This window comes from Gorilla gorilla, chromosome 3 (genome assembly GCF_029281585.2).
Source record: "Gorilla gorilla gorilla isolate KB3781 chromosome 3, NHGRI_mGorGor1-v2.1_pri, whole genome shotgun sequence".
NCBI lineage: Eukaryota > Metazoa > Chordata > Mammalia > Primates > Hominidae > Gorilla > Gorilla gorilla.
In genome coordinates this window covers 24215634-24240751 of record NC_073227.2, presented here as the reverse complement: position 1 = coordinate 24240751, position 25118 = coordinate 24215634, and the positions used below count along the sequence as shown (strand labels likewise).

At 42.5% G+C, this 25118-nt stretch overlaps 1 protein-coding gene and 1 non-coding gene across 21 annotated transcripts in view; both read left to right on the top strand.

Annotated features, from left to right (window-relative positions):
* Window positions 1–25118, top strand: part of PROM1 (prominin 1) — a 151802-nt gene that overhangs the window by 93300 nt on the left and 33384 nt on the right. For all 20 annotated transcript variants that reach the window (XM_055385708.2, XM_055385696.2, XM_031010328.3 and 17 more), the window contains 8 exons: window positions 1725–1845; window positions 2672–2735; window positions 3637–3726; window positions 8542–8759; window positions 10841–10915; window positions 13741–13804; window positions 17955–18114; window positions 20372–20524. In XM_055385708.2, coding sequence (XP_055241683.2) covers window positions 1725–1845; window positions 2672–2735; window positions 3637–3726; window positions 8542–8759; window positions 10841–10915; window positions 13741–13804; window positions 17955–18114; window positions 20372–20524 — 945 coding nt within the window. The remainder of the gene's footprint in view (window positions 1–1724; window positions 1846–2671; window positions 2736–3636; window positions 3727–8541; window positions 8760–10840; window positions 10916–13740; window positions 13805–17954; window positions 18115–20371; window positions 20525–25118) is intronic.
* LOC115934427 (U6 spliceosomal RNA) lies at window positions 18276–18387 on the top strand. The gene has a single exon (XR_004070230.2). It is a non-coding gene; the product is annotated as a U6 spliceosomal RNA (small nuclear RNA).

The window sequence follows — 25118 nt, the reverse complement described above, 5'->3', positions numbered from 1 at the left end:
CTAAGTTAGATTGGATCTAATTTATCTAATTACACCTAAAGATCTAAACTGATCTTTTCAGTTTGGAGGTACTAACTGGAGTCCACAGAAAGAAAGTGATTTTCTTTGGCTTGTACAGTACGGTGGTGGCAGGACAGGACCCAGAACCCAAATCTTGTGCCCCTAGTCTAGTATTTAGTACACTGCAACTTGTTAACCATAGGAAATATTCCTCAACGTTATATTATATAGACTTTTTTGGAGCATTTTGGGAAACCTAATGGACCTATGTTATACTGCAATGGAAAAGTATGTTTTGAAACCAGTAATGAACCAATGCTCCTTGGAATGTATTTATACTATAAGTGGGGTGAATAACTGTCCGCATTTACCCAGGATGGAGAAACGGGACATGGGATTTTAGGTACAAAAAATGGGATGTTTGGTCATCCTACCCGTAATTATATGCACAGATAAAGCCTCAAGACATTGCTTTTGCTGAAGAGGCAGTGTATTGATTTTCTGCATCTGATATGTTTTTAAAGTTTGCCTATTATTTGCAAAACTTAGTTCTAAAACCATATCTACATCTTCCACTGGATGATTACAAACTAACAAGTTTGTTACTAGCTTCTGCAAGTAAAAAAAAAAAAAAAAAAAAAAAAAAAAAAGTTCGGCTATGTTTATGTAATTCCTTACTGCCATCTAGTGGCCAAATTCAACAGACCCTTGGCAATTAGCACCTTCTAATTGAACGTTTTTTGCCACAAAAACAGGCCAATTGGTCAAATTATTTTAAGTCAAAGGATTATTAGTAACTAGTCAACAGTAAGAGCCCTTAAAAATTATTACATTAGACATTTTAGATGGCTTGAAAAAAGACGTTTTGGTTTTTTCGCATAGAGAAGGCTTTCCTGTAAGATGCCTTTCATATGGCGTTTTTGCAGCTTTTTTTGAAGTATATTTCACATGGAGGAAAGTGTCCTTTTCACAAGTACATATGCGTAAGTGTCCATGAAGTGAATCCACCCACGAACAGAGTACTCTGCCATTCCACCCCTGCTCTGGGCATAACCACTGACTTCCAGCACCACCGTTTCACTGGTTTTTGCACTTTCTGTAGATGAAATAACACATAGATGCTCTGTTGTATGTGGCTTCTCACATAGCATTTTAATGCTAAAGTAACTCATGTTACTTTCCAACCTGGACAATACAGGCACTAACAGACAATTAGAGAAACCAAAAGCCTTAGAAGCCCAAGTACTCTGACCATTTTGATGTTTTTTTCTATAGCCTTCTTTGGGGGGTCAGGGAGCAGAAGTGTGTGTGTGTGTGTGTGTGTGTGTGTTCACACACATGCATATGTTCACACAGGAGGGTGTGTACACACATTCACATGAGGACAGGAATGGGACTGGACCATGCATGCTGCCTCATAACCTTTTTGCACCTATTTCCTCCACAATTTGTTGTGAACATTGTTCCATTGACGAGAGTCATTTTGAACAGAATGGAAATTTGCCTCCTCTGAGAGGACTGAGTCCTGTTTTGTAGCCCCTACGTGGGTGGTGGTTTGACTGTGGGATGGCGGTGGGAAGGATGTGGGAGGAGAGGGCAGCGGGAGAGGAAAGGCCAGTCCTTCTGCGGGCTCCTCCCTGACTCCTGCTCTGCTGCCTGGACCTGAACAAAGAACCATGGACCACAGAGTAAATGCTCTTTCTTCTCTCTGCCTTTTCCTGCAGCATTGGCATCTTCTATGGTTTTGTGGCAAATCACCAGGTAAGAACCCGGATCAAAAGGAGTCGGAAACTGGCAGATAGCAATTTCAAGGACTTGCGAACTCTCTTGAATGAAACTCCAGAGGTAAAAACCATCATCTCTATGTACCGCGATGCTTTATATTTTTGGTTTTTTGGAGTTCCTGTGTATATTTGGAATCTCATTCAGACCTTCTAGAAACACAGTGAATCAGCGTAGACTGGTGTTATCTGTTAATGTCCTGGATGAATAAATAAAGCCCTGGAAAGTGATTTTCAAGAGTACAAAAGCCGAATTTCAGAATTGGTGTTTTTATTTTATTGAGATATAACTTAACATTACAGTACGTATTATAGAAGGACTTAACACTTTTAAGGTTCTTATGATTTTTTTAAAAATAAAAGTTTTTGGGCCTTATTATCCTTTCTTTTTGGCAGTATAGTTAACTTTCCATCACTTGCACAAAGTTACTCTTGTAATGAAACCATCCAGCTTTATAAACATCCATTTGCTAATGTCTGCATAGGTATATCGAATTCCTTGGGAAGGACACACAAGCACAGTCTCTATCACACACACACACACACACGTACACATACTCACGGACACACAAATTGTCTTTAGAGAAGGGCAATGGGATGGTTGAAGGGTGGGGATGGGAGAGGAAGTCCCCTTTCTTCTGTATTCCAGAAGTATGTTGAGGAATTACCTATTCAGAACATCGTTTTAAAAAGTGTCTGGGCAGGAAGCAGCCTAAATGTGTGATGCTCATGGGTTCCAACTTGTCAGAAAGCAGAAAGGTTTCTAGGAACTTGCTGGTTACCTGAAAATGTCCTGATTCAGGAAAACTTTTGTATATTAAATCTCTTTTTGCCCTTTTATTGCCTTTGGACCTTAGAATGGGAGGTTTCACAGAATGTTCTTTTTTCAGCAAATCAAATATATATTGGCCCAGTACAACACTACCAAGGACAAGGCGTTCACAGATCTGAACAGTGAGTAAAATTTAAAGTTGCTTCACATTTTTTTTTCTTTGTTTTGACTCATCTCCCATAAAACATGGACTAAGAAATGATGTACGTGAAAGTTGGGGGAAGACAGAAAGATGATTCCCTAGCCTTATTGCCAATGTGTCATTTGTTACTCAGCGATTAGAATCTAGCCCTCATCGAAGGCATCTGTTTCACAGGCAGCAGGACCTTTTGTTTTTTCATTTTACACTTACTGGAAAGCTTTAGCATTCTTGCAGTCGCAAGCGCTCATTCTCCATTTCCTTCGTGAGGGAAAGATTGTTTTCCTGCCAGGTGCCCTGCACAGACGCAGCCAGCTCCTCAGAGAAACCGGTGGCTTCAGAAATGGCTGGATGGAGAGGGCTCAACCCTGCACGCCACGGTTTAGCTTAGTGCTTCTCAACCGGGGGGTGATGTTTGGCACATTTGGTGACATCTGGAGACATTTTGGGTTGTCACAATGAGGTGAAGGTGGGGTGGGGACAGTGCTACCAACATCTAGTGTGTCAAAGCCAGGGATGCCTCTAAGCGTCCCGTAACGCTCACAACAGCCCCCACCAGAGTGCAGTCTGGGTGCGAACTCCCGTCTAGCTGAAGAGATTAGATACACAGAGAGTTACACACAGGTCAAGATGATAACACCATGCTCCTGGTATAAGTAAATACCAGGTCTGTGAGTCTGTAGTGATTAATTTTTCACTGGGGAACAGTTGGTGCGGAGACCCTGAAGAGAAATCTCCATACACGAGTCTGACCCCTAGACAGGGTCCAGGATGCAAATGGGTTTTGCGGCAGGAGGGGCTTGAGGCAGTGTGGAGAGAATGAGGGAGGGGTGGAGAGATGAGCAGAGGCCACCCTCACCATCTTTGTGCTTATTTGCATGTAGGTATCAGTTCAGTGCTAGGAGGCGGAATTCTTGACCGACTGAGACCCAACATCATCCCCGTTCTTGATGAGATTAAGTCCATGGCAACAGGTAAGCAGTGGGCAAAAATGACCAAAGAAAGTTCCATCCAGGAGTCCCTGGGCTTGGCAGGCTCGCTCACTCTTTTCTTGTTCCCTGAGAGCTGGCTTGGGGAGAGCCACCGTCCGTGGCCATGCAGACAGTTCAGGTCAAGACACTGTGTTGCAATAGCTTGGTGGTGCTCTTTATTAAAGCTTGTGCCAAAGCTGTTGCCATTTCAGATGATAGGGGCAGAATTTGTTAGGGGCCCACCACCTGTTTTTTAAACACAGTTTTATCGGAACACAGCCATACGCATTTGTTTAGATACCATCTGTGGCCGTTTTCGTGCTATGATGGCAGAGTTGAGTCGTTGGAAGAGACATAGTGTAACCCACAAAGCCTAAAATATTTACCATCTATCTGGCCTTTTATAGAAAAATTTGTTGACCCTGATACAGAAGACGAGGAACCTATAGACATTTAGGTCAATCAGAGGGAAATTGATTCCTTTTTCCTTCCTGAAAGAGAAACTTAGAAGCAAGAAATATACATATATATCTTAAGCCTCCATGGTCAATGGTATAAGTGACAGATATACTGATTTTAATAAACTGCATGCTCCACTGTAATGAAAAAAGACCTCCTAGGCCCTTCCTAATGTTGAGAAAAATGTCCTTGCTAGGTACTTGATAGAGAGGACAATTACATCTATGTAAAACACTCATTTTGCCAATATGAATTTTACTTTCATGAGCTAGCATCCCTGAGAACATAGTCCATAAAGAAGAGAATTGCGTGGAAATTGGAAAATTATTCCAGTTCCTTTTGGCATGCCTTATAGTTCAACAACTGAGACAAATGTGCAGAAACTGGAGGACGTGCAGAACAGGCCAGGAGTTGTTAAGATGAGTCCTAACTAATTGAAAGGCCTTTCCTTCCCTTTCTCCTTGACCCTGCAAAGGGTCCAGCCAACAACAACATTCTCAACATCGACAATAACATCACGAACAACATCCTCTGTTGTTTATGGCTTAGATTTCTCTAGACATCTGTTCTCTTCATTACCAACCATTTTCTTTCCAGGCAAGGAAACGGAGGCCCAGAGAAGGGATATGACCTCAGAGACCATTGCCTCCTGCCTTCCTGTCCTGGTTTTTTCCACGTGGCTTCTCCATTCCTTCTTTCTTTCCTTCCACCCTCCCTCCCTCCCTCCCTTTCTTTCTTTCTCTCCTTCCCTTCTTCCCTCCTTCCCTCCTTCCTTCCTTTCTCCTTCCCTCTCTCCCCTACTCCTTTCTTCCTTGCACACCTGGCCCCTGTCCATCATTCCAGTCTCATTTCCTGTCTGGGACACTCATCTCTGATGTCCCTTCCTCTTCTTGTAAGAACATCAGTTCTGTTGGATTAGGGACCCACCCTTATGACCTTATTTAACGTTAGTTACCTCCCTAAACTTCACATCAGTGGTTAGGGCTTCAACATACGAATCTGGGGGAGACATACTTCAGTCCATAGCAATTGGGTAGCTGGGGGAAGTGGTGGAGTTGGGATTCAGACCCCGTTCTAGCAAGAGCCCGTGTTACCTGGACCACCCTAGATGGGACTTAGTACCTTGAAGAGTGTTAAGATGGAGGGTGTTGTGGTGACATCCACAAGGAGGCAACACGTGCACCTCTGGAGGGAGAATTGGAAATCTGGGATTCCAGTGCTCACATGGCCCCAGATGATGCCAGGCAACACTGCAGCCTGGATCCCTCGTGCAGCAGTGCGTTTGCAATATTGAACAAGATCTTTTTGTTTTCCAAAAGCTTCAAAGTATTTTATGTCTATAACATATTAACTGGGTTGTAACTCTGGGAGTCATTCCAGGCCCACCAAGCTCACATATATTATGTGACTGCAATGTTGAAGAGATCACATATATTATGTTCGCAATATTGAAGAGATCCAAGGTCTCTTCCAGCCCCAAATTAAGTAACAGTGAAGGCTGGGCAAAAGTATATGAATGATGGACTGTGGTTGATGCATACCTTTACTTTTTGCCCAATGTTCTTGCAATTTTTAGTAACTGAATTATAGTACTTTTTAGGTAAAAGATAACTCAAAGATTCTCTTTTTCTCTTCAGTGCCTCCTGTGTTATTATTAAAGTTCTTTTTTTTGTTTTTTTAATTCAGCTGGAATAAGTTAAAATTTAGCCTCTGGTGTTGCCAGAACTTCTTAAGACATGCTTAATAAACTACTCCAGCAATTTTTTTTTTTTTTTTTTTTTTTTTGCTAAAAATGATTTGCAGCCCTATGTGTTTAGTGGGTTTTGGAGAGAGCAGAAGCATGCAGTTGTTTTGGTGTGCAAATCACATTTGGACTGCAGATCAGGACCTATAAAGGAAATATACTATGGGCTGGCAAAATGGTAATTAACTAAAATTGAGAACCTTAGATATCTTTTCCACTTATTTCAGATACATAACATGTATGATCCTGGTGGGCCTGGACTGACTCCCAGAGTTACAACCCAGTTAATAGTTTATAGACATAAAATACTTTGAAGCTTTTGGAAAACATGTATTTATTACTTCTGAGTTCTCCCTGTGACATGACAGAATATTATCCATAGGCTAGAATGGCTATGAACAGTGCTTAATACACATTTCCTGGGCCACGCATTTATTTTATCACCTGTCATTCTCTGTTGTTGTTGTTGGTGGTGGTGGTGGTGGTGGTGGTGGTGGTGGTGGTGGTGGTGGTGGTTCTTGCCTTAAGATAACTTATCTTGAAGTCAAAGTGAAAAGGGCTGTGAGGAGTAAACCACAGAACATTAAAACATGAAGTGTGTTTTAGCCTGCTCTTCTGTGTTCTTCTGTGTATTTCTGGGTATTTCAGTGTATTTCTGATGTACTTCTGTGTATTTCTGGTTGCAGCTGAGTTCTTTTTTGTTTTGCTGTGGTTAATATTTATTGAGCTTCTGCTATGAGCCAGACACCAGACTTCATGCTTCACCGACAATACTGGATGATAGGTGGGAGAGATGAAAAACTGATACCCAGGGTGCTCTTCGATAGTCCTGAATATTATTACAACCTTAAATATTGTTAAGCTATGATTAGACTGAAATTCAAGAGAAAATGCTGTTTGAAGCAGAGTTTAAGGTTTTCTATTCAGGTAAAGTGATAGAAATTTGAGACCAAGGAGGATATAGTTCAATTCTGGAAGCCTCCCCAGGTCTCTGGGTACATCCTCAAAGCTAGGTTGCAGTATCTAACCAGACCTAGTGAGCATGGGGGAGACCATCTCCTAAGAGCTCAGCCCCACAAGCTATTAGGGCACAACCTGGAATCAGACTCTTCTAGTAACCAGGAGGTGACCCAACACACTCCCTAATTTATAGATGAGACCGAGGTCCTGAGAAGTGAGAGTTTGCCAGATGTGCTATAGCAGGGTAGAAGCAGAACTGGGATGCAACCTCGGGCTACTTTTGGCTAGACTCAACACAGAAACATTTTTAAAATGTGTGTGTGTGTGTGTGTGTAGTTTTAACACTCAAGTATTTTCTGTTATGTGGCTGCCAGGAAAGGGTGGGGAAGCCAGTTTTTAAGGGCATTCATTCTTTTCCTTGAAACACCCAATTGCAGCTTGATCCTCCACCATCTGTTCTGTGAACCACAGAGCAAAGACCTGACCAAGAAGATTTATTTGCTTAGAAGAAGAGCAATGCCCTCTAATTTAAATTTCACATCTTTTACTGCTGTGGCTTTAAGCCACTGTAGAAAAAAGTTGTAATTCCCTACCTCCCTAGTCATGTATAGGTAGCTCCACCATCCAGATAGATCAGGATAGCAAACAATTCTTCTGGGTTTCCTAGTACTAGATGCCCCTCCACATACACAGTGGGGGTTACATCCCAATAAACCCATGGTGAACTGAAAACATTGTAAGTGGAAAATGCTTTTAATACACTGTAGAATATGCATTGTTTGCCCTCTTGATTGCATGGCTGACTGAGAGCTGTGGCTCGCTGCCACTGCAAGAGAGTACCCTGTCACATATCACTAGCCTGGGAAAGTTCAAAATTCAAAATTCGAAGTACGATTTTAACTGAATGCATATAGCTTTCCACTAACATAAAGTTGAGACATCATAAATTGAACTATTGTTAGTTGGGTACTCTCTGTATGAGAATGTGTCCTAGGGGGTAGGGCTTCCAAAATTAAACAGACCACTGCCTTTGAGGTATTTTCATCTGACTGATCTAACCTCCATGTTGCATGATGAATGTGGTGGTGTTTCAGTACTTGAAGATGAGGAAATTGGCTCAGAGTGGTTCAGGAGCCTATTTTTAGTCACACAGCAAATAGCAAAGCTGAGATCCATGCCTAGACCTGCCTGAATCTAAAACCGTGCTCTTAACTACTGTGCTAGTTTTGATTCCAACTCTTAGAATAAATAGAGCTAAAATATATCTGGGCGTAATCCATTTTGATGTGCATTTACACTGCTGGGATTGACTTGTTTGGACTGAGCCCTTCGAGGCTGGGTGGTGACAACTTTGCTGGCCACTGCTGGCCAGTTAATGCTGCATTGAGGTGTCCCCATCATGCTCCTGGGTTGGTGCTTGCCCCCTGCTTCTTGTTGGAAAGAGACCCCAAGTGGAAGAGTGGACCTAGTTGGAGCAGCTGTTAGAGCAGCCTAGCGATGCTCCTGTATTCCCCTCTCAGACTGCCCCTTGCAGTGTGTCCCTCTCACTGCCATCTAAAGTCATTTACCAGTCCATCCCAAGTCCCTTTAGACACACTTTTGTAGATGAGGAGGGAGTTGGCATGTGTGTTCTGAAGCGGGCTGTGTTTCCATAGCGATCAAGGAGACCAAAGAGGCGTTGGAGAACATGAACAGCACCTTGAAGAGCTTGCACCAACAAAGTACACAGCTTAGCAGCAGTCTGACCAGTGTGAAAACTAGCCTGCGGTCATCTCTCAATGACCCTCTGTGCTTGGTGCGTCCATCAAGTGAAACCTGCAACAGCATCAGATTGTCTCTAAGCCAGCTGAATAGCAACCCTGAACTGAGGCAGGTGAGCAGGCATGAGCTTGCCATGGTCAAGGGCTGCATGCTGGGGATTGCCGGGCAAGGCTAAGCGTGGGTGACCTATCCAGTGCATGGTGGCCTGACTTGGAGAACAGTTAGCCCCTGGCCTCTGTCAGCCTTCTTGTGTCATTTGATCACCATATTGGAATGACCACAGCAGGAGCAAAGGAGTAAAAGGGAACCGCTTCATGAGAGTTCTCTGCCATTGAATGAAACATATCAGAATTAATTCAACTTTACAAAGAAAAAAGGAAACAGAATATATTCATGTAGACCTTTAGGAATTAAAAAAATTTTAAATATGTGCGTAGTCTATTAGCCATGTATACTGAAATAGAAGAAAATTCCATTTTTCCAAAGAAAAGATTTTTTAAAAAGAATTTGGAACAACTTGGATTACATGAAGTTCTGAGATACAGGTAAAATGACCATGTCTATTAATGATGTCTAACTTATTTAGTTACATACACACCTCACTTTTTTTTTTGAGATGGAGTCTCACTCTGTTGCCCAGGCTGGAGTGCAGTGGCACGATCTCAGCCCACTGCAACCTCCAACCTCTCGTGTTCAAGTGATTCTCTTGCCTCAGCCTCCTGAGTAGCTGAGATTACAGGCACCCGCCACCATGCCTGGCTAATTTTCGTATTTTTAGTAGAGACAGGGTTACGCCATGTTGGCCAGGCTGGTCTCAAACTCCTGACCTCAAGTTATCTGCCTGCCTCAGCCTCCCAAAGTTCTGGGATTACAGGCATGAGCCACCACGCCCGGACACCTCACATTTTATATAAAATAACATTTTAGTATAGATACATTTTTCTCACTTTTACATTTCATTCCATTGTTTTTCAGACATTTCACCTGCAACATCTGTGTCTGGATATCACTATAATCATTTTTGATTGAACAGTTTTTTAGAGCTTAGTTGCAACTGAGTTGTTTGAGATAGATCCTTTTGGGGTGCACTTTTTATTTTTAATATGTGTCAAACATGTGGAAAACTTGCAAGATGAATGCATGGATCCCTGTTCACACCCTTTGGCCACATTCTTCAAGGGTCACGATTTTGCACCATTTGCTTTATCATATTTTATCAGTTTATCTGTCTGTTCATATCATTTAATATATACATGCATAAAATAATATGCATTTTGTTCTTTTCTCAAAAGGTAAGTTGGGGATAAGTTATAGACATCATCATGCCTTTTTACCCCTAAATATTTTATTGTCCTTCCTAACTTTACATAATCATTATATAATGATCAAAATTAGGATAACATTGACCCGACACTACCACTTAATCCACAGTGTCCATTCAAATGTTGATCTTTCCAGAAATGCCTTTTATAACTATCTTCTCTTTTTCCAGTCCCGGGTCCAGGCCAGGATCACACATTGTCATTTATTGTCATGTCTCTTTCATTCCTGTTAATCTGGAACAGTTTCTAAGTATGTCTTTTCTTTTGTGACACAGACATTTTTGAACAGGCCATTTACTTTGTAGAATGGTCTTCAGTTTAGGGTTGTTTGATGTTTTCTTGGGATTAAAGTTACTCATATTTGCCAGGGAAATATCACAGTAGTGATATTATGTTCTTGGACATCATGTGAGAGGCATATGATGTTCGTCCCGGTATTGGTAGGAGCTAGAGCACTTCAAATCCATATATAATACTGTAAGTGGAAAAACGATTCCAGATTACTCACTAATATAACCACTGACTACATTGCTTTTAAAAGTGACTTTAAAAAGGTTGTTTACCATTTTATTGAACCATCTTTAGTATTTGAAATTGTGAAGTCATATATATTACATTTGTGTTACATTTCTTTGCCTCTTTTTTTTAGCTGATTACAGCAAGAGACCTCCAGACATCAAAAAATTAGTGCTTGTCAAGGAGGGTCTGAGCTGTGTTTTTCCCAAATAAAACTCTATTGTTCAAAAGAAACTGCGATTGTACCCTGTAGTATAGATGCTTTGGGACTTGGATATACAATGACTTCTTTCTTCATGAGGAATTGTTTTGAAGGTAACAACCTTGTCTTATATTTTGTTTTATAAATTTTCAGCTTCCACCCGTGGATGCAGAACTTGACAACGTTAATAACGTTCTTAGGACAGATTTGGATGGCCTGGTCCAACAGGTATGCTTTTGGAAAAAATACAATCACTGATTTTATATCATTTTAAAGGGCGGACTAGTACATAAGAAAATAGGAAATAGCAAAAAAGCAGTGAAATTCTAGAGAAAGGTTGCCAAGAAGGGTGATAGCTATTATCTTCCAGGCAATTGTGTTCATCCTTCCAGTCCCCAGAATTTTTGTTAAGCATCTGTGATGTGTAAAGTGGCATGCTAAGACCATGAGAGATCAAGAAGAACATGACCTCTGCTTTCCTAGGCCTCAGAATTTAGTGGGTGTAATGCTGAACCCCACACTGATTCTGATACAAAATGCTGTCCCCCTCTGCCAGTGAGTCAGCTATACTGGTTTTCTTTTTGCTCTTACCCACCTTCACGCATTTGCACATGCTCTTCCCTCTGCTTGGCACTCTCTTCTTTTCCCCCCTCCAAGTAGCTAGCTACTTAGTTGTTTTTTTGTTTTGTTTTGTTTTGTTTTTTGAGGTGGAATCCCCCTCTGTCACCCAGGATGGAGTACAGTGGTGCGATCTCGGCTCACCGCAACCTCTGCCTCCCGGGTTCAAGCGATTCTCCTGCCTCAGCCTGTTGAGTAGCTGGGATCACAGCTGTGCGCCACCATGCCTGGCTGAGTTTTGTATTTTTAGTGGAGATGAGGTTTCACCATGTTGGCCAGGCTGGCCTCGAACTCCTGACCTCAAGTGATCTGCCCCCCTTGGCCTTCCAAAGTGCTGGGATTACAGGCATGAGCCACCACACCCGGCCGCTACTTAGTTTTTTAAGCTTCATATATCACCTTCTACTTCTTTTTTTTTTTTTTTTTTTTGAGATGGAGTCTTGTGCTGTTGCCCAGGCTGGAGTGCAGTGGCATGATCTTAGGTCACTGCAACCTCTGCCTCCCAGGTTCAAGCGATTCTCATGCCTCAGCCTCCCGAGTAGCTGGGATAACAGGCACGCGCCACCACACCCTGCTAATTTTTGTACTTTTAGTAGAGATGGGGTTTTGCCATGTTGGCCAGGCTGGTCTCGAATTCCTGACCTCAGGTGATCCACCCGCCTCGGCCTCCCAAAGTGCTGGGATTACAGGCATGAGCCATCACGCCCAGTCCATATATCACCTTCTTAACAGGCCTTTCCTGGGCTTCTTGACTAGGTCAAACCCTTTTTAATACATTCTTGCAGCATTGCAAATATTCTCTGTTAATTTCCTCATAACTGTAATTATTTCTTTAATGTCTCCCTTCCCACCACTGGACTGTAAACCCCCAAAAACGCAGGGACAGCATTGGTCTGGAATTCCCTGATTTCCCCAGTAGCTTACCAAATCTTGCTGTTTATTCAACTAATAGATACTGAGTATGCAATAAATATTTCTTTTTAGATTATTGTTCAGAAGAGTGCCTGGGCCTATGGGAAAATGAGAGAATAGTTTTATTTTTAACTCTGTCTTTTAGGATGGATGTAAAAAGTCTCAAATCTCTATTAACCCATTTATGCCTAGTGTTCCATTATTGGAACGCTAAGCTTGTGGGAGTTATTTATATCCTACTGCCAAATGTCATCATCAGGTTCTGATTTTTCACAAAAAATATTTGCAACCTTCAGCATAAATGGATTAAACACTTGTCTACATGTGTTTACCAGATGCTTACTTACTGACAAAGTAAGTGGTCCCTTAAACAAGTTATTCAAAATTTCTTGGTCTTTGCACTCTGGTGTTACTTCATTTGTTAAAGAAGGCATTGAACCGGGAGATCTGTAAGACACCTTCCAGCTATGAAACCCCCCATGACATCTGCAAGTCCAGACACAGATGAATGTCAAGGAGTCAGGCATATAGAAAACCAACACAAGCACTGGTGTGCTGAGTAGCTTAGTCTCCTTGGAGGAAACGGAAGTCATGGATGTTCATTTTGTGACATCTGATGTAGCTAGGCTAAGGTGGAAACTGGCTGGCACCATAAATCTTATGAAGGTTGAAAGTGCTGTACTTTTCCCTGGCAGACGGCTAAGTACACCAGCAGACAGTGAAGAAACACCCACTAAACCTCTTCCAGAGGAAAGGCTGCACGTTTAGTTGAATTATTTGGAAATAATGATATTTCCCTCTCATGGGGGGTTTAGCCCCAAAGCCCTATCGCTTGGCACGGTTGTTTTTTGTTTTTGTTTTATCCTCACCACAGTTGTATCCTCTGTAAGCCATGCTTTAGGACATTTTTTTTTTCGGTTAGAGTATATTTCTAATTTTATTTTTAATTAGAAAGTAAGATTCTGTTTTTAGAAATTCACTTTCTGTCTGCCCATGGGATATTGTACCGATCAGGGTCTCTTAACCTCAGCACTGGTGACACTGTGCATGGCTGTTAGCGGCGGGGGCTCTCCTGTGCATGGTTGGGTATTTATTAGCATCCCTGGCCTCTCCCCACACAATCCCAGCAGCACCCCACAACTGTGATAACCAAAATGTCTCCAGACTTTGCCAAACATACCCTAGTTGAGAACAAAATTTCTCCCAGTTGAGAACCACTGGTATAAATGTGTGTACCCATAATAGTACCTAGGCTCTGTGTAAATATGTTGACTTTAAAATTATGGGGACCCCCTATATGAAAAACTTCTAACACGACCTTTGATTGATATAATTTAAAGACAATGCTCTCTAAAGGGGATTTTTTTAGACTCTTGATGACCATATAATGATCATTTCACCCTTAAGATGAATGTTATATTTTTATTTTGCCTCTCTACTCGTACTAAGTTGCAAAATGAGTGACTAGTCAACTAGTCTTTGACTTAACTGTGTACATCCTTTTATTTTGAAATATTTTTCAGGGCTATCAATCCCTTAATGATATACCTGACAGAGTACAACGCCAAACCACAACTGTCGTAGCAGGTGAGATTCACAGTTTGAGGTGATTTTGTGATTGGAAGGTCAGTACAGAGAAATGTGTTGCCAAGTATTGCATTGTTCTTTTCCTCTTAAAAAAAACAGTTTCTCATTAAAACTGTCAAAACTAAACAAATATCAGAGTTTTACAATTGTGTCATTCGGAGATTTAAAAACAAGAACAAACCTGTTATTGAACACTGATAAACATCATCCAGCCCAGCCAGCAGCTGCCACATGGTTGACAGCCACAGTGTGATCCAGGTCCCCAGAGTGTGCGCCTTCAGATCTTACAGCAGCCACAGTTTGGAAACTCATTCTGATTTTCACTGAAGAGAAAAACTGTAGATTATTATATTTTCTAAACAAACTTAAGATCAAAGTTTTTTTTTTTTTTTTTTTTTTTTTTTGAGACGGAGTCTTGCTCTGTCGCCCAGGCTGGAGTGCAGTGGCACAATCTCGGCTCACTGCAAGCTCCGCCTCCCGGGTTCACGCCATTCTCCTGCCTCAGCCTCCTGAGTAGCTGGGACTACAGGTGCCCGCCACCACACCCGGCTAATTTTTTTGTATTTTTAGTAGAGATGGGGTTTCACTGTGTTAGCCAGGATGGTCTCGATCTCCTGACCTCGTGATCCACCCGCCTCGGCCTCCCAAAGTGCTGGGATTATAGGCGTGAGCCACCACGCCTGGCCAAAATCAAACTTTTTAAAGGAATACTGTGTAAAAGAATTTATTTTGTCTATTAGGAAGATTTTAGTCTGTCCGCTGATGCTGAGGCAGTAGTATTTTAGTCTCCTAAGGTTGCTTACAATTTTGGAGAGACAGAATCAATGTAGAGAGGATTCTACCCAAATTACTGAATCATGCTGTATTTGGGTTATGGGATTTGGGGTGAACGTACAGAGGGAGAGAATGCAGTGGAAGCAGTTCTTTGTGCAAGGTTAGAGACAAACCTGGATTATTTGCTTGGAGAAGTAATCTCTGGGCTGGGCGCAGTGGCTCACGCCTGCAATCCCAGCACTTTGGGAGGCCAAGGCGGGTAGATCACCTGAGGTCAGGAGTTCGAGATCAGCCTGGCCAACATGGTGAAACCCTATCTCTACTAAAAATACAAAAATTAGCCAGGCGTGGTTGTGCACCCCTGTAACCCCAGCTACTCGGGAGGCTGAGGCAGGAGAGTCACTTGAACCCAGGAGGAGGAGGTTGCAGTGAGCCGAGATCGCGCCACTGCACTCCAGCCTGGGCGACTCTCTCTCAAAAAAAAAACAAAAACAAACAAACAAAAAAGAAAGAAAAGAAAAGAAATCTCTGAAGCTATGTAAAGCTATCTTCTATTTCTTTTAAAAATCATTTTAGTGCTGCTTTTAACTGTTGAGTAAGTGGTTTTTAAATATTATGTTAGAGATACTTGATTATTTTTCCCTAACAGTGTTTTTTTGACCCATGAAGAGTTTGAGTAGAAAAGTGTTTTATCTTGCTACATAACACTTTAGATGTGTTGTGGGTTTCCTTTTGCATAATATAAGATTCTACTTGAAAATATTAAGATATTAAGGACAGGGTTCAGACTTTCATGTGCTAACCTCTGAAGGCTGATGCATGCTGTATGTCTGACAGCCACCTGCTCACTAATCTCTGTGTTTAATTTTTTGGTTTCCCCTCTCTGGACCTCTCCTTCCCGTACATGCAGCCCTTCCTTGTAAGTCTGACACAGCAAATTGTGCTGCGTGCATTGAGTGCGGCCCATGGTGCATGGTGCCATTGCCTGAGCACAAGCCAGTGTCTTCCTAGAGCCGGGCCAGTGCCGCTCTGTCAGCCTGGATAGCAGGTGTTCAGTTTCATGTCCTTTGCTCTCGTGTTTAGGTTGTCTCATCCCAACCTGAACAAATTATTTAGTGCCAACTCTGTGCCAGGCTCTGCCAGGCACTGGGCTGTGAGATGCATAAGCCATGAGTCCTGCTTGTCCTTTAGCCAGCCATGTGTACACAAACTTGTTGTCACACTCTGGCACCATGACCAGGTTTGTGTCAGGAAAACAAGGTGAGGAGAGGCTAGTGGGAGGCTGCCTGGAAAAGGGGACATCGAGAGAGGTTTGAAGAGGGTATATGCCAAGAGAGGACACCAGCCACATAGACAGTCGTCAGAGCAGCAAAGTCACGGAGCCATGTCGTGCGTGAGGGCAAGCCAGGCTGAGAAGCAGGCAGGGGCCCTAGGAGCTGCTCCTAGAACATGGGAAGGCTGCATTCCCCATCTCTCAAAATCTCAGAAGTAACCAAGAGACCCACTGAGTCATTTTTGGCCAAGGATCCTCAGGTGTTTTCACACACGAGCTATTTGGAGAAGGCAATGAGCCCCCAAGGAGTAACAGTCCTTTCTTAACGAGTCACACCCAAACACCTGACACTCTGTTGCTCGCTTCTGTGTCTTTGATTTCTAGATGTCATAGCTATGTGAAAAACAAACTTTAAAAAAGTTTCCAGGGCCGGGTGTGGTGGCTCACTGCTATAATCCCAGCACTTTGGGAGGCTGAGGCAGGAGGATATCTTGAGCCCAGGAGCAACATGGTGAGATTCCATCTTCCCATCTCTACAAAAAGTAAAATCATAAAAAATTAGCTGAACATGGTGGTACACACCTGTAGTCCCAGCTACTTGGGAGGCTGAGGTGGGAGGATCCTTGAGCCCAAGAGGTTGAGGCTGCAGTGAGCCATGATCATGCCACTGCACTCCAGCCTGGGCAATACAGAGAGATCCTGTCTCAAAAAGAAAACAAAAAGTTTCTTGCCATTTTTATGTGATTACGTTTTGGACCAAGCTACCATTCTATTCTCTACCTGAAGTTCACCGGGAGCCTCAGGATAATATTTTGAGAACTGCTAATCTTGTCTCTCTGCTGCTGCAAAGAGATTTACCTCTCTTGCAGGATCAGTGGACTTTTAACTGATTAGTGTGTTCTTAGTATGTCCGTGTCAAGAATCACTTGGATACAGCCACCTTCAGAACTCATGTGAGCATTGGTTCAGGTGAAATCCTGCACCCAAGGTGAGTTGATTTTAGGACCTGTTGTGATGGACACTCTCCAGAAAGCTGGTTTTCTTTGAACTTAACTTCTGTCTGAGAAATTACGACTGAGCAAAAGAAACTGGCCACTGAGACTACTATTGGTTTTTGCATAGAAAAGACACAGATGTACTTCCTAAGATGTCTCAATTTGTATCAGTCAGGTAAAATTTTAACAAAAATATCACCCAGAGTCACTTGTGTTTTTCTGTTTGTTTGTTTTTTAAATGGGCCTTGAGAATTAGTCTGTTCCTGAAGACTTTTTTTTTTTTTTTTGAGAGCGGGTCTTGCTGTGTCACCCAGGCTGGAGTACAATGAATGGCGCAATCTTGGCTCACTGAAACCTCTGCCTCCCAGGTTCAAGTGATTCTTCTGCCTCAGCCTCCCGAGTTACAGGCATGCGCCACCACAACTGGGTAATTTTTGTATTTTTAGTAGAGATGGGGTTTTGCCATGTTGGTCAGGCTGGTCTCGAACTTCTGACCTCAGGTGATCCTCCCACCTCAGACTCCCAAAGTGCTGGGATTACGGGTGTGAGCCACTGTGCCCGGCCCTGAATACCATTTCTTAGAGGGAGAAATTATTATTTATTTTCCCAAAAGCATGTAAGGGGGACTTTAGAGTCAGATACCCCCGAATTTCAATCCTGTTACCAGAGCTTTCTCTAAAAGACCCCTGGGCAATTAATTGAATCTCTGTGAGCCTCCAGGTCGCTGTTAGTAAAATGGGGAATGAGAATATCTACCTCAGTGAAATAAATGAGTTACTATTTATAAAAGTGCCTGGCACATAGTCTGCACACCATGCATTTTAATCACTTGATCTACTTTAAGTAAAGTAAGTGGAAGAAGGAAACTGGCTTGACTTCAGTACCATCTCATTAAAGTCAGTGCTCACAGCTTGCTGTTTTGTTAAGTAATTGCTTTTCGATGGTCTTGGCTATATTCATGCTTGTTGAAGAATCTTACCATATTTTAAACACATACATAACATGAGAAAAACTAAAGGTGGTTCAGGCTTTTCTGTTTGGTTCCAAAACAAAGTTTCTATTTCCTCCATGTTTGCAAATGCATAACAAAAGGTATCTTTGTTTTCAGGTATCAAAAGGGTCTTGAATTCCATTGGTTCAGATATCGACAATGTAACTCAGCGTCTTCCTATTCAGGATATACTCTCAGAATTCTCTGTTTATGTTAATAACACTGAAAGTTACATCCACAGAAATTTACCTACATTGGAAGAGTATGATTCATACTGGTGAGTGTCTCCTTGGAGCTGGTGAACTACGAGAGTGAGCTTTGTAGAGAACGAGATAAAAATCTGACATTAGCACCAGGATAATCTTATGAGAGCAAATTGTACAAGGAGGCCATGACCTGATATATGTCAACCGCAGTTTATGTTCATTAGAATTTGAAGTGCTCGCTTAGACCAGGCAGCACATATACTAAAATTGGAACAACGCATAGAAGTTTCGCATGACTCCTGTGTACAGATGATATGCAAATTTGTAAAGCAGTCCACGTTTATTTTTAAGTTGAAGACTGGACCTTCGTGAGCCAAATACTTGATAATTTGCAACTTTGATGTCATTAGTGGTTTCTGGAATACTAGTTATAATTATCAAACCAGGCATGTAATGAGATTTTAAAGCTTAAAAGTAATTAAGAAGGACATCTGGGAAATATTCTTTTCTATTTTATAAACCAATATAAACATTGGTTTATAAAATAAATATGCAGAGGTTGGTTCTTACTGAAAGAGCATCCTTTTCTTAGCTATGCCTTGAAACCAGTGAATTGCTCCCAGAGCTTAGGTGAGTGGCTGTGGTGCCCACTGGTTGTCCCATTAGAAAATGCGAGTGGTGGGGTTTGGCCCGGGGTGAGGGTGGTGGACATCCCAGTCAGAGCCCTGGGGAGGGAAGGACTTGGAGGCTCAAGAAATTTAGAGGATCATCTATTATGTAAGATGCACTTCTCTCTCTGAAGAGCTCAGCAACCCTTTATATCTCCCAAGCCCATGGGGAGTCCAGAGACTCATTATCATGTGGATTATTTCTTATACAAGACCACAAGATACGTAATTAAAATTATAGCAGTTGCTACCATTTATGGGACAGTTTCAGTGTGCCCACCAAGCACTTTCTGCACATTTCTTTTAATACTCACAAAAATCCCCTGGCCTGTGTTCCATTTACAACCCTGTTTTCTAGACAAGGAGACGGGCTCAGGGAAGTGAAGTGACTTCCTTAAGGCCAGCTAGCATACGGCAGAGGTAGGTTTTGAAGCTCCATCTGGCTCTGCTTTTTGTCATCGCCCCACAAACAACAAGCTCCGGGGAGCACCTGCCATGATTCCCTTGTGGGGCTAGGCCACCCCAGCAAGTCTCAGAACAAACAGAAGGCAGACCCTTTCTCAGTGAACTTATAATCTCATTAGAGATCAGAGCTTCACAAACGAGAAAGAATAGTACCATTACCTGTCTACCTGACTGCCATCCATCTCCCTTCCTTTTCCCCCTGCCCTGACACCATGAGCTTATCTTAAAAAGAAAATTAACTAAGCAGATGCTCCTTTAACTCTAAAAGTTTTCTGAGGCCAGCCTCCATGGCTTATTTAATTTTGTGCCCTCACTGTCTGCAACAAACCTCCCCAGAATGGCTGCCTGTGGCTATTACTATAATTACTGAGATTGCTCTTAATTGAATGAAAAGCTTCAGTGGTGACTTTTGTCAAGAGGCACCAAGCAGAAGTAAATTCTTTGTTTTTTAGTGTCTTAAATGTTGGGAAGCATTACTACCCTTGAATGCCTCTTGCTGCCGGGAAAGGTTGTTCTACCTTCCGGGAATGCCAGTAAGGCCTAATTGAGGATCTATTATCCTAAAATGTCTCGCAGGACCATTATGAAATTGAGATTTGCATTCTGCAGGCATTTGATTTAGGATGCTCATAAAATTCTAAATACCCCATGCATCTGCCATGTAATCTGGTTCAGTAAAGAACACAGTGGCCCCAAATATTTCTGCAACCACAAAATATTTTAGAAAAAGGCCAGGGAAAAGAATCCAGTATTTCTTTATCTGTAGTCTAATCATGATCTAGCCATATGCCTTCATTATTATAATAGGCACTTAGAACATCAGAGGCCTTAAAAGAACATAAAAATCTTAAGGGTGTTTTCATCAGTAGCCTTGGAGCAGCTCAGTGTGCCGTGCTTATGAACCCTGTGTGACACCCGTGGGAATCAAGGCAAAGGAAGGAAGCAATGATCCCATGACCACCAGGAACAATGCAAACCTAGAATCAAAATAAAAGTTTCTCCGCTGGTTGAATTGGAAGACAAAGGGTGTGAAGGGATCTTTTCACTCAACATTATTGTCCTCTGAGGAATTGATAGAAGACTCTGATTTTAGAAGCCAAGAATAACTCATCGGCTCCAGCCTTAGTCCAGCAGCTTTTGTGTTAGGGTGGCGTCACCTGTGTCATGTATACTAACACTGTGCTTGCCTCTCCAGGTGGCTGGGTGGCCTGGTCATCTGCTCTCTGCTGACCCTCATCGTGATTTTTTACTACCTGGGCTTACTGTGTGGCGTGTGCGGCTATGACAGGCATGCCACCCCGACCACCCGAGGCTGTGTCTCCAACACCGGAGGCGTCTTCCTCATGGTGTGAGTGTCTGCTCCTCTCTGTCATGTGGGAGTGGGAATGCAGGAGAGAGACTGTGTGCTGACTCTGGTGTTACATGAACCCAGTGCCCTCTGGGCCACGTACGCGGGGTTCCAGCTCCCAGGTCGCGAGGAGGAGAGATCCTGCTGTGATGGGACCTTCCTTGATTTGGGTACTTCTGTCAAGCCTAAACATTAAAAACAAACAACAACAACAACAACACTAAATTACTTGCATTTTGATAGACCAGCTTAAGCACGCTATTTATATATGGCAGGCTCCTTTTAAAAGCAGCTAGACTTGCTTTCTTGATTTCTATTGTTCCTTCTTTTTATTTGTCATTCATTCATTCATTCATTCACTCACCAGAGGCTGAGCCAATCTCTTGTGGGACAGCAGTATTGGTCAGCAGTATTGCTAGCTTGAAACTCTAGAAACTTGATTTAGAACTAAGGCTGCCAAGGCAGAACCCTTAGGATTTAGACAAGTAGCCTAGATTAGGCGTGAGAACAGGTGTGAGGCAGCAGGGAGAGGTACGCCTGCGGCAGAAGACTGGAGCGACTGTCCCTGCTTTAAAGACATTCACCTCCAAGTTAGTGTCTTTGAAAAACCTTTGACTCTATGGGTACGACAAAGCATAGCAGGCATGAGCCAGGTGCAACTGGGGCCAGAGCCAGAAATGTAAGCTAGGATGTGGTGTAATGGCTTTGAATGCTCTGCAGAGAGAGAGCTGTGTGGGTTCTAAGTCAATATTCTCTTTTTGATAAGATCATGAAGAATCAGCAGTAGGGAGTGAGATGGGGCTCTAGGTCAGTGGTTAAGGTTTGAAACAATTCCTTTGGGGAGTGAAGAACCAAAACCTGAGTCGTGTTCTCTCATTTATCCACTTAAGTCACTAGCACGGGGCTGTGAGTGAGCGGGCTGGAGAGCAGGTGCTGTACATTAATTTGATTAATTTGTTTTTTAAAACTTTGGGTCTTCAAACCAAATTTTCACACACACACACACCCCAAACAAACAAACAAAAAACTTTGGGTTACTGGAACAATAAATCAGGCTTCTTACAAGCTATGATTCTAAATCCTTTCCCTACAATAATTAGGCTCCAGTATGGTATAGGCCTTTACAAACTAGAGTCTTAAAATCACCTTAGAGCTAATGATCTGAGGTCTACCAGGGCTGGACAAAGAACTCCACACAAACAGAAGCCTAGATGCTCACAGGCCAAAGCTTAAGAAATTATATTTGTTTGGGCACGATGGCTCACGCCTGTAATCCCAACACTTTGGGAGGCCGAGACAGGCAGATCACTTGAGGCCAGGAGTTTGAGACCAGCCTGACCAACATGGTGAAACCCCATGTCTACTAAAAATACAAAAATTAGCCGGGCATGATGGTGCACACCTGTAATCCCAGCTACTTGGGAAGCTGAGGCACGAGAATCACCTGAACCCAGGAGGCAAAGGTTACAGTGAGCCGAGATTGTGCCAACTGCACTCCAACCTGGGCGACAGAGTGAGACTCTGTCAAAAAAAAGAAAAGAGAGAGCAAGAAATAAAGAAAGAAAGAAAAAAAGAAAGAGAAAGGAAGGAAGGAAGAAAGAAAGAAAAAGAAAGAAAGAAAGAAAGATTAGCTGCAAGTACCTCTGGACAGAGAAGAAAAAAAGGAGAAATCACATCCACAAGGAAAAACGAATTTGTCTTCCCTTCTTGTTCAAATGTACACAGATACACAAAAATACATTAAACAGAAGATTAGGTTGGTGTAAAAGTAATTGCAGTTTTTGCCATTACTTTTAATGTTTAATTGATTTTTAGTTTAATGTTACAAATTTAACAACCCTGATACTTGGTTGTTTGTTAGTGTTTTGGTGGGGTGTGTGTATATACATATATTTCCATCTTTTTTAACTACTTGAAAGGTAGGGTAAATTGCTCTGAAAAATGGTGCACCCCTCATCGAAATTTTATTCACACTTTTTAAAGGGATACAACCAAAAATGTGATATCAAGCTTCAAAGAAAGAAAAAATAAAACAGAGAAATCATCAACAAATTGATGGAGGCTAAAAGCTACCTTAGTAGCTAATTCTATAGACATGGAGACCTGTGGCATGGAGGCCATAGGATTCATCTCAGCAGCAGGAAGAAGGCTGGTAACTGTCAGATGTTGTTCGATTCATTTCAAGGAGTCTGCAGACTTAGGGTGGCTATGATTTCTTTATTGTTGAATGCCACCAGTCAGCATGGCACGCTTTGCTGTGCTTGGCAGAATTCTCTACTTCTTGAGGTATCTGGTAAACAACTGGATAATTGCAAAAGGAGGAGATGATACAAGCGTCGTCAGTCTAATCAGACTAATTAGAAGAATGCAGTTTCTTTTTTTAAAACTGTTTACTTGCTTGTAGAAACCAGAAAGAGTATGTGTAGTTTTGTTGCAACCAAAACACCACCTGCTCTTTAAAAATGGTGACAGCATCCAATCAAGAGCATGGTCTCTTTCAAAACCAAGCAGGAATTCTTACCTCCCAAAAGGATACCAGTGAAAGATCTGGAAGGAGGAAAGTCAGAGAGCCCTGGCTCTGCTCTGATCTTTTATCTTCAGATGGTCCCAGAAGCATTTTATTTTAATTTTATTTTCGTGGAGACAGTCTCGCTTTGTTGCCCAGATTGGTCTTGAATTCCTGGTCTCAAGAGATCCTCCGACCTCAGCCTCCCAATGTGTTGGGATTACAGGTGTGAGCCGCTACCCCTGGCCCCAGGAGCATTTCAGCAGCTGAATAGATGCAGTGGTGAATGTATTATCTGTTGCAGGGGGGCGTAGGAGGCCTCTCCAGAGATAAGGAGATCTAACAGAGGCATAAGCATCTCGTGATTTGAAGCCCATCATAAAACTTCCCATTTTAGGTATTGACAACAATGCCAAGAGCAGCCACAGGTATCACAAACTGGGCACATTCCTATGGCTGGTGGCAGTTTCTGAGGTTATGGAAAGCAGTTTGTCAGGCTATATAGCAAGGGCTGTAAAAAGACCATGATGCTCTTTGCCCAATAATTTCCATTTTGGGAAATCTAGGTGAAGGAAGTAAGCCAAACTGTGAAGAAATCATCATGAAGAGGGAGGTGTTTTGCAGTATTAGTTATGATAGTGAAGCACTGGAAACAGCCTACATGTCCAGCTGTAGAAGAGTGGCCAAGTGAGTTATGACACATCCATGTGTGGAAGATCACATGGCCCCTGAAGTGATAACTAGGTGACAGTCCTGATTTGTTGACAAAAGTTTCTAAGATAATGCATTTGAAAGGGGGTCAGAAAATGATGCATGTATTATCCTAACTGTGCAAATCAGGGGTTAGTCAGCAAGCTTTTCCCAAGAAGGGCCAAGTAATAAATATTTTAGGTTCTGTTGGCCATACACAGTCTTTGTCGCATATTCTTGTTCTTTTTCACCTTCTTTTGCTCTTTCATCTTACTCTTCTTCTCCCCCTCCTCTTCCTCCTTTTCAATATTTTCAGTACACATTAGCCATTATCTCACTAACCTTAGAAAAACAGACCTTGGGCAGTGGTTCCCCTACCCCTGATCTAGGAATGTGCATATTTAGAAAATAAAGGCTGGAGATAGTGACTGTATGCGATTTAGAGTAAGAGTCATGGTGCTCTTTTTAGACAGCTGTCTTGGTTTATATGAGTTGTTTAACTCCAACACACAGACACACATGCTCAGACAGGGATCCTGGCGCGGCCCTCACTCACTTCTTCTTTGTGCTCTCCCAGACTCAGAAGCCTTGTAGGTCAGAGAAAGTCAGGCTGACCTAGGCCTTTCCAATGAACATTACTTGCTATTTATTTTAGTGAAGATACACAAATATTGTAATTATGGCTTTGGCATCTGCAGGCAAAGGGGAGAATCGTGCCCTTAGGAGGGGATGCTGTGGTGATTGCGAGCATCAGCCCACACCCTTCTGAGGCTCCTTCCTAGTGTGCACCAGTGATGGTACTTGATTTGGCAACTGCACCTAGATCGATTTAAGAGTTTGTTCTCTCTCTATGTCTACATCTAGACAGCTAAGCACTGCTAGAGAAAAGCTACGCACCGGCTACATTGGGTATCCCTACAAACTTAGGATCTCCTGTCTCAAATGGACTTGCCATAGTTCCATCTCTTTCTCTTTTTTTTCTTTTTCAACACCCCCCACACTTTCCTGCAACAGTCTTTTCACTCTGATACATCCATCTTCCTCTACTTCACCCCTCTCTCAGCAGATGGCTTTACCTCCTTCTTCTCGGAGAAAATAGAAGCCATCATGCAACTTCCCATCATCAAACTTCCAAACACACCTGCTCTCAAACACATCCATCCCTTCTCTGCAGTGCCAGAAGCAGAGGGATTCCTGCCTGCTCAGGTTGATCCCGCCAGCTATTTTCTCAATTCCATTCCTTTCCCTGATCCTGATAAAATGGATCATCCCCTTTCTTTTCCATGTCTTTGTTCTCTTCCTGTCTCCTTGACTTTCACTCAACACTTAACCAGGCTCTGTTCTCTCCCTTCTTCAGAAATAAAAGCAGAAACTCTTTACCCACACTGCCTCTTCCCT